General features: G+C 42.5%; 2 protein-coding genes across 8 annotated transcripts in view; both read left to right on the plus strand.

The window, feature by feature from the left end:
• The window catches only part of RAB3B (RAB3B, member RAS oncogene family), a 60,112-nt gene extending 50,951 nt beyond the window's left edge, over window positions 1–9,161 (plus strand). For all 7 annotated transcript variants that reach the window (XM_061344815.1, XM_061344816.1, XM_061344817.1 and 4 more), the window contains 2 exons: window positions 5,056–5,180; window positions 8,783–9,161. In XM_061344815.1, the coding sequence (XP_061200799.1) occupies window positions 5,056–5,180; window positions 8,783–8,970 (313 nt within the window). In that variant the 3' untranslated portion in view covers window positions 8,971–9,161. The remainder of the gene's footprint in view (window positions 1–5,055; window positions 5,181–8,782) is intronic.
• Window positions 1–9,621, plus strand: part of TXNDC12 (thioredoxin domain containing 12) — a 78,323-nt gene extending 68,702 nt beyond the window's left edge. The window contains exon 8 of the mRNA XM_061344821.1: window positions 9,334–9,621. The gene's annotated coding sequence lies outside the window, so the exon portion shown is untranslated. The remainder of the gene's footprint in view (window positions 1–9,333) is intronic.
• The last annotated feature ends 297 nt before the right edge of the window (window positions 9,622–9,918 follow it).

Genomic DNA, 9,918 nt, shown 5'->3' on the forward strand with positions numbered 1-9,918 from the left:
GTTGGAACTTGATGATCTTAAGGTCCTTTCCAACCCTAACTATTCTGTGATTCTATGATTCTATCCTGCAAGCTTCCCAAAATTATAGCAATTAATGCTACACATCCTCTCTCTTTTAAGTGTTCTGCTATCCCAGCTGGCTAGTGATGCACTTTTCAGTGTCCAGCTACAGTAAATAAAGAATACCAGTAAGTTGAATATTTTGTCATAAATGCAGCATGATGCAACAGATGGGCTGACCTTTTAGTCATCAAGAATAAATCAGCACTACTCAGTTAATGTGAAGTAAACCCAGTAAGGAACTTGATATCCTTCCCAGTTATTCCTAAAATAGCATGTGTGGATGGAATGTGAGTGTTTCTCTGGCATAAAAGATGAGTAAGCCACTTGCCCTGTGATCATGGGGCTGGGTTCATAGAATAAATACAACCAGGCTTAGGATGATACCTCAAGAAGATCATCAGCTATTTTATAATACAAAGCGATGCCCTTTCTACTAACTTTGGCTGCTGGCCATCCCAGTCCATTCTCATTGGCTGGACATAATTCCTCAGTCCTAAACCTGTATCTCTTCACGAAATCTTGGAATGGGTCAAGTTGTGTACAGTATCATCTATGTGTTTTACACTAGGATACTCCTCAGTCCTGAAGCCTCTTAATTCCTGCTGGTGCCCTGCCTACTGCTCCTTAGGGATTCAGTTAAGATGCTGTGTAAGCAGGTGGCCAACACAAGTCTCAGCCCATCGCATTGCTTTCTCTTGTGCCATCTCTTCCTGCAGAGTTCCCTGCAGAAAACAAGATAAAAGCATGAATAAACAGCTGAACCAGAGACCTAGCACTCCAAGTAAGCTCTTGCCCATGTCAAACTCTTAACTTCTGCTGAGCTCGTAGGGGTGTGCATAGATCTCAGAATTCCTCTTCATAACTACGCCGAAACTGTGGGGTGGTGGCCTTGCACAAAGTGACCTCTATCAAACAAGTCTTTTCCCTTCTAGACCCCTCCAGCATCTTGGAGCTTATATCCTCCCTCTAGCTGTCAAATTCCCATAGCAGGTTGTGCTTTATTATTCTCCAAGCCCTTTTGCAAAGCTCTGTCATCCCCTCTAAGACTGCCTCTTGTGTGTGTATGGTGCACTTTACCTCTCTGCTCTGGCTCATTGGTATGTGACCTGCCCACAAGGGAAACGACACTCTCTCTCGCAGTCTGCCCTATGATGTCTTCCTTAGATGATCTTTATACCACACTTTTCATATGGGTGGATGTCCTAAAGAGGATTCTGGTTTGCTTTGTGTCACTCCAGAAATGCTTCTAAAGCAAGTAAAGGCATTCTTTCTCCTGAATGAGGAGGATCATGGCTGTATATCAGGTATTCAGACAAGTTCTCCAGGTAGTATATGAGTGTGAAGTACCGTCTTTCTTTCATTCACATGAATCATTAATCATTATTAATTCCCATGAATAATTATCTTAAAGCAGCTGAGAAAGAGTAAGATACACAATTTAAATGCATTTGGGAGTATCTAGAACATGACCTGTTCTCTTGTTCCTTGAACGGTAAAGATACAACAGATTGTCTGAGAAGCCTTAAAAGATTAAACCTGAATGACTTTCCCTACTGCAGTGTGACAAAGAGCACAGTCAGGTTATTTCAGAAGGAAAAACATAAATAGGCAAAAGCAAAGATGGGGTTTACCTTGTATTTTAAAGTAATTAATCTTATTTAAATAAGATGTACATCCTGTAGGTGAGTGAAATGGTTAAATGAGTTTTCCTGGCTTTCTAGATATCTTTCTTTTTAGTAGGCTCCTTTGCCAGTTACTGTTTGACACTAGCTTAATAGTGTTGTGTGCAGATAAATCAGTGGTTTATACCTCGTTTGAAACTGTACTGAAACTAGGATATACTCAGTATTTGATACTGCCAAGTAAATAGAAAATAGTATGGAAACTCTTGCTTTGGACAACCTGGACAATTTCATAGGAGGGAAGGAAAAATTGGTTAAATATAACTTTGATTTAAGAGACAGTTGGGTTCACGTATCATCAGCTTTATTAATGTTTCAGTCGGACCTCCAAATTAGGTTGTTGATATACCCATGGAACTGTGAACCTGAGACTGTTTGTCTTCTAAGTGTGAAGCATAAACCCCATCCTTTATCGTCAATTTGGGGAATTCAGCACAAATAAAGCACAGCGTTGTTGTTGTGGCATGGAAGCATGTTTTCCCAGTGTGTATATTGGACTGCCCTGGCGGGTGTTGTAACACCTTAATTGCAAAAGCCTTGCTGTTTGTTTGTTTGTTTCTTTACCGTTCCAGAAGCTTCTGGAAATTTGCTGCCTTTCTTCTGGTATGGGGATCAGGGTTTCTTTTAGACATTCATCTTCATAGGATACCCGAAAGGGACTCTTTATCAGGGACTGTAGCAATAGGACAAGGGGTAATGGGTTTAAACTTAAAACAGGGGAAGTTCAAGTTGGATATAAGGAGGAAGCTCTTCCCTGTGAGGGTGCTGAGGCGCTGGCACAGGGTGCCCAGAGAAGCTGTGGCTGCCCCATCCCTGGCAGTGTTCAAGGCCAGGTTGGACACAGGGGCTTGGAGCAAGCTGCTCTAGTGGAAGGGGTCCCTGCCTGTGGCAGGGGTTGGAACTGGATGAGCTTAAGGTCTTTTCCAATCCAAACCAGTCTGGGATTTTGTGGTTCTATAACTTTGTTTAGATTTTATTCCTAGTAAGTGTAAATGTCAGTGTTCTGTGAGAGGTTTTTCACTGACCTATACGGACAAGGAGAAGGAGGAGTTTTTGTGGGAGGTCCTTCATGGGTTTTTGTCTTCTTTCTAATTATCTAAATAACTCTGTTTAAATATCTAAGATTTGGCAGTGTGTCTCCATATAACCCCTCATGGACTGAAATGAATCCAGAGAGAGGACTGAGAGGCAGAAGAGGAGCCTGGTTATAAGTGTTTTAAATGGAAGCTGGAGAGACTTTTCTTTCTCTCTATTGCTTATGGAGGGAGACTGGGGAGATTTCATCTTCCTGCACTCTGGATTGATTTCTGAGGTCACCCCTTGTGTGATGAGCTTTGAGAAACCCCAGAGTAGTGCATAAACTCATCACAGACTCATATTAGCCCTCTCAGGGCTTGTCTACATGGGGGCACTCAGAAGGGTGAAAGGGGGGAAGCCAGAACTGGGATTGAGTGAGTGCCTTTCCAGGAGGATGCTAAGAGGAGTGCAGGAAGGCTCGGTTTAGTTTTGCATGCTGCAGTGTGGGTCTGGGTTTGTGCAATGGGTTTTAGGTTTATGTTTTCCAGTGCAATCCAGAATAGCTCCTGCATAATGGCAAGTTGCACAGTGAGATGACCCCCTTTTCCATAGGTATCTGTGGAGTAACGTGACTGGCTGCTTCCCATGGAAAAGGCAAGTAAGCAGCTCAAACTAATTAAAAATTACCCTTAGATCTGAGCTGGAGGCTGCTACTAATTCAAAAGAGCAGGAATCGAGTGCTTTATTATTAAGGGAGTTTGAGCAAATTAGAGAGAAGTGAAAATATGAGGGGGATTCCTGGCTCTCCTGGGAAATGGGTTTGCCTGAAACTACCGTATCCTGTATGGAGGAGTGATGAGCAGGGGCAGAGTGGGAAGGTGAGTTAGGGACTGGAGGATGTGGACGAGGCAAAGAATGAATTGCTTCTGGCAGAGCAGCCTAATTACCTTTGGGAAGGAGGGAGGCTTAAGAGATAGAGCTGGCTTAGTGAAGGTAAAATAGGTTGGGCCTGTCTGAAAAAAATGAATGCTACCAAGCTCATACTGTTCTGTTGCTGGTTCTGTGACAACTCTGCAAGGATGATGGGAAGGGACCAGCCTCTCAGGATAAACAGAACAAAAATCTGCTGTTTTGTCATAGAAAAACTATGAAGTGGCCAAATGTAAGGTCAGACTTGTAGAATCATAGAATAGTTAGGGTTGGAAAGGACCTTAATAACATCCAGTTCCAACCCCCTGCCATGGGCAGGAACACCTCACAGTATATCATGTCACCCAAGGCTCTGTCCAACCTGGCCTTGGACACTGCCAGGACTCCTGGGATCCATGGCTAGCTCCACTCCAGTTTCAGCATATGAGCTACAGAGAGCTTTAGAGGCTTTAAGTTCATCCCAGTGCTCCTGCTTAAGCTTCCACTCACTTAATCCCTCTGTCATTGAAATTAGTGTTTGTCCAATACTTGCCATCTGTCATTGCATCCACTGTTTCCTCCCTTAGGTACCACTTAATCCTGCTGGGTTCAGATATTAGTTCTCAGGGCCTTACCTTCATCCCATACCTTCCTGATGTTGTACATTTCTCTTTCTCTTTGGCAATTGTTTCCATGTTGCTATGCAGTTTCAGTCTCCGTGAACAAGTTTTCCTGTTCAAGCCAAGGTGACTTGATGCTTCCATCTGTTTGACTCTCAAAACACAATTTCCTATGGTGTTACTGAAACTGCAGCTAAAGGGCATTTTATTTGTCTGCTCCCTGCTCTAGTGGAAGGTGTCCCTGTCCGTGGCAAGGGGTTGGAACTGGATGAGCTTTAAGGTCCCTTCAACCCAAACCACTCTGTGATTGTTATATGTTCCATAAGAGGCTGTAAATCTAGCATGAAATGTGTACCTATCGTATGGTTTTCTCTGTAGGGACAGTATCCTTAGGAGATGTAATTGATTGTAACTCCCCTGACAGGTTACAGCTGAAGGAGAATAAGCTTTTTTTTGTCCCTAGACTTCAGAAATTACCAAGTTCAGCTTTTCAGTAAGTCTGGATCTTATGATTTTAAAACACTTGCAAAGCCTTAACAAGAAACTTTGTTGTCACATAAAGTTAAGGAGTAGTAAAATAGAATGGTTCTATAAATGATGTAGTTTGCAGTCTTGCTTTGTGTGTAAGATCGGTCATTTGTCTTCTAACCAACACAGTCTTGGGTGCTGATGTTGTCATTAACAGTACTTGTTTTTATACTTAATATATGATCGTATTTTGGCATAGCTGGTGGAACATAACAGTCTTTTTTGACCTCCTGCAGGGCCACACAAATCAAGACTTACTCCTGGGACAATGCCCAAGTGATCCTGGTGGGAAACAAATGTGACATGGAGGATGAGAGAATTGTACCTGTAGAGAAGGGGAAAAATCTGGCGGATCAGCTAGGTACATATCACAGCTTTTCTTTCTACTCTTTTCCCTTTGCTTCTTTATACTGTGTATGATAAAAAGTCCTTCCAGAATCAAGATGGTATCACAATGATGGTATCACAACTAAGAGACATAATATATTCTAGGTCCATAGGTTACTTGCTTAGTGCTGAATAATGCCTTCTTGCAGTGTTGCTCTGTCTATCAAGCTAGTTTCTAAGGATGTAAGGAAGACAAAGCTTGTGTGTGAGCAGCTTTTATTAGCTCACAGAATTAAAAGAGAAGATGTTTTCATAAACATAATCCTGTCTCCGGGTCTCCAAGTGCCACATAATGATTTTCAGAATGCAAGCATTGATTTTTGTGCAATAAATTCGTTTATTTTTGCAACTAAACAATGAAAAAAGAAGTTTATACATTGGAACTGTAGAGCTGAGTACAATGTACTTTCTATCCAGGTAAGAAAGAGACATTACGTTATTGATGTGGGATAGAAAAAGCAGAACTTCCATTTGCAATGAAAATTTAAGAATGAACAGCAAAAGATATTAATCTTATTTATAATGTTTATTATATATTATAGAATATATGATCTTTTTAAGATGGAATATGGCCTTCTGTGTTAAGCTTTAACTATACTGTTGCAAGTAAACCCTGTTGAATTTAATTCAGCTACAGCCAAGACCCTGACTGTGGGTATACTGTACCTATCTGTCTAGCTTTTAAGAGCAGAGATTCTTATCAGACCCAAAGGAATTGCCATCATCTCCAGTTTATAAAATCCTATGTTGTCTTCAATTCCTGAGCAGTAATTGGAGGGTATATGTATATATTCTATATACATGTAGAACATAAACTGGGGGTACTGGAGTTCCAGTACACGTTGCATCCATTGTTGAAGTTCAAGTGTGTGACCTTGATCAAATTGCCAGTTTTGGATAAATCTTAGATAGTGAATATTTATTAGTTGGGGGTTTTGTTATTGTTGGTTTGATTTCTTTGGTTTGGGTTTTGATTGTTTTTTTATTTAATGAAGGGAAGCTATGGAAACCCTCTTCATAGATGAATATAAAGTATGGCTTTGCGATAGGAACCCGTGTGATATGAACAGAGATGGTCACCGTTCCAAAGAGTTAGGAGCAATCAGGTTATTCTTTCATGCTTCACATGCAAAAAAAGAGAAGCATGTCTGCAAAGACCTGCAGGATTAGAGCCTTCAAGTGTAAATTCTACATATGCTAAGCACAAAGAGGTCCTATTTATGACCAAATATCAAACTAAACCCTCTAATTTCCCATTATTAATATTATTGTGGTAATAATTCCTTACATCTAGCAAAGCAAAGACATGGTTAGTTTGCAAAATCAGTTGTGGGCTCTTTTTTACACATCAGAGTTTCATTTGCTTTTGAAAATGTGAATATGAATAAATTCTGTTCCTGGCTTGCAGACTATTGAAACCATTGTTAACGCCACGTGTGCCCATGTATTTTGCAAGAGTAATCATACTGTTAGTGGTTGAAAATTTGTCCAGAACAATGTAACAGCAAATAGAGAGTTTTACTGCAACTTCCACTACTGTTTGGGCTTCTGATGTTTTTTCTCCCCGCAAAATCTGTGCAAACACAAATCTGGCATCCAGAATCTGAACCCTTTACGTTTGGGACACCTCAGAACGGACATGAGCACAGAGTTACCATAGCAACTGACTCCATCAGTAGGAACCTGTTCTGCTGAAGAATCCCCAGTTCTGCTCCCAGCCTGTCCTCATGCTTGTTCAGCTCACCCTGGAGAAACATACCCAGTGCAGAGCAAAACAAAACCTGACTCTGCCTTTGGGCAGCCCTGCCTTGGTCCTCTGTAGCCTCCCAAAATACTGAATGCTCTTTTTAAAAGGGCTGAAAAATATGTCTGGATTTGTCAGTCAGATTTTCCTTACACTAACTGTGCTAATGTGTACAGCATCATCTGAAAATACTTAGTGTGGTAGGTGGGAGGAATCTCTTTAATTGACTATTGACTTAAAGCTGAAACTGTTAGCTTTTGTCACAGTGATTTACATAGAGGTTATCCGCCAGCGTGTTTGTTTGTACAGTGACATTAACATCATTGAGATGATTTCCCAATCAGGTGAATAAGTTGTTATTCGCCTGAACACAAACTAAACCAAAACAGATTCAGCCATGGCAGAAGCTAAACCAATGCTGCAGTGACAAATACCTAAGTTCAGGTCTCTGATTCCCCGTGCCTTTTATATATCTGCTTTTAACCACCATCAAAGACAGCAGGTGAGGCAGGTGGAACCCTTCCCTGCTGCAGGACACCCATCTGACTGCTACAGCTGAACCCAGGACACTTGCTCACTCAGGAGGACACACCTCCACCATCACCTCACCCGTTGTCCCATGATACTTAAAAAGTGTTAGAATGGGGCAGATGCCTGCTTGTTACCACACACGGGGTGCCTCAGTGCACCAGCAGTGGCAGGCTGATCAGTTAAGATGACTTATTTTTCTCTTTCTTTGGGGCAGAATCAAAGAAAACTGGTGCAATGCACAAGATCCCCAGAATGAAGCACAACAGAATGTAGCTTATTGAAAAATAAACTCTCTGTGGTGCTTGAGCTCTTGCTGTTGGCAATATAATAACCTGGCAGAACAGAAGCAACAGCCATTGTAAGTGATGGTTGGCCTTTGATACTCCTGGGGTTAGAAGGATCAAGAAATGCTTCACAGCTCAGTGCATTTCTGCTGGCAGAGGCAGGGTTCAGGCTGTGAGAAGGCTGGTTCATGCATAGCAGGGGGTGTCAACGGGCAGCAGCTTGATGTCTGTGACATCCCCACCTGGCGTAACTGCAGCCTTGCTGTTTGGGTTCTGGGTTTTTTTAATCAGGAAGGGTCAGTGTTTGAGAATCTGTATTCATACAGCAGCAAGGAGCTGCCAACCGGACACTGAAATTACTCTGTAGGAAGCACACATCGTTACTTGCAGTTCAGCAGTGCTGAGCGGCCCTTGTCAGGATGGGCGCTCTGCCACGACCTGTACTCTCACAGGTAGTGTGAGTATCAATCACCCTGAGGAGCTTTCCATGTAAGCAGGCAAAGAATGGGAATAAACAAGACCAAAGTCACAGAGCATTTTGCTCACAAGTGCAGAAGTTGGTCAGCAGAAGCAATACAACCACCACCTTCCTTCTCTTTCTGGTCTCTGCTCTTGCTAGCCTGCAGTAGTGGTTCATAGAGAAAGCCTGGTCCTTGAGAGGTGCATGGAGCCCAGGAAGGCCCCTCTGTACATTACCAGCTAATGGTACAGCAGCAGCAGCTGCAGCCCAGGACATCTTCACTGACCTAAGGGGGAGAATTCAACTCCCTTGTGCTGGGTTTATTCAGATCTGTATCACCTGCAGATGTGTTTACCAGGGTAAGGATCCATTTATTGACTCTAATTGATGCTTCATAAACTTTAGAAGCATTTCTGCTCACTATTCTGAGAGTGTGGGAATGAACTGAGCTAGAGAATTGTCCAGTGTCTGAGCTCTGATCAATATCAGAATTAATATTTTAAACCCCATCTCCATTACCAGTCTCTATTGACATTTTCCCCCACTTTTTCTCACAGGTTTTGACTATTTTGAAGCCAGTGCCAAAGAAAACATCAACGTAAGGCAGGTGTTTGAGCGTCTCGTGGATATCATCTGTGAGAAGATGTCAGAGAGCATAGATTCAGACCCTTCCAGGGGCACTTCAGGAAGGAGCATGCGGCTCACAGACAACCCACCCCCTTCGCAGCAGAACTGCTCGTGTTAGTGACCTTTCTCGCTGAGACACATCCTTCTTTCCTCACTACGTTTTGCCTTTTCATTTGTAGTGATGTGTTATCATGTAGTGCAAAGGCAGAAGTCTCTGTTGTAGGAAACCGGTATGTTTTGTTTAGTGTGTTGGAGTGTTAATATTATATATTTCTTCATCCAATAATTTAAATAACAAAAATCAGAATATTGTATGTGTGCACCTTGTGTTAATGTTACACTGAAGAAAAAAAGCGTTGTTTAGTGTTGCAAATGTTACTTCCACAGAGAATGCTGCATTTTTAATTATGAACTCCTCTACTGCACAGAGGTTTTTGTCAAGAACAGCAGGAAGCATAAAAACCAATTAGAAGGGACCAGGTCTAAAAGAAAACGAGGGAAAAGATCTTATAAAACAAGAATATGTCCATATATTTTGAACCATTGCTGCTGTCCTCTGGACGTGGACCTCAGCTTATCTGTACGGTGGAGCTGAAAGCAGTGCGTTTCTGTCTGACAGTTCAAGGCTCTCCAGAGAGCACAGAGAAAAGGGCAATGGATTTTGTGTCCAGCCTCTAAATAGAGGCCGAGCACACAGAGGAAGCAAAGCTGCCAGGCTGGGATGAGGAGGCCTTGCAGCCGCACAAGCTCTTGGCTGGTGCTGGGTGAAGGCACTTGCCTGCACACTGCCCCACAGACACCAGTAAGGGCTTGGGTGCTGCTGTGCTTGGCACCTTGCTGTCCCTTAACATCTAGAAACCCAAGAGCCGACTGTCCTGCAGCTTCTCCCCTGTATCCTCTGGTTTTACCTTTCCAGGTGTGATCTACTCTGATCAACTGCTTGATGGTGGGCTTGTTGCAGAATGAAGGGAAGGAGGAACTGGCTGCTGCATGCTTAGTTGGAGGCATAATCTGACATGTAAAACGTGGAACAGCACTGTCTCAGAAAGATAAAAATACCAGGAGC

The sequence above is a fragment of the Neopsephotus bourkii genome, unplaced genomic scaffold (genome assembly GCF_033783945.1).
Source record: "Neopsephotus bourkii isolate Nb327-2 ecotype Australia unplaced genomic scaffold, CSIRO-AGI_Nbou_v1 NB_234, whole genome shotgun sequence".
Lineage (NCBI taxonomy): Eukaryota > Metazoa > Chordata > Aves > Psittaciformes > Psittacidae > Neopsephotus > Neopsephotus bourkii.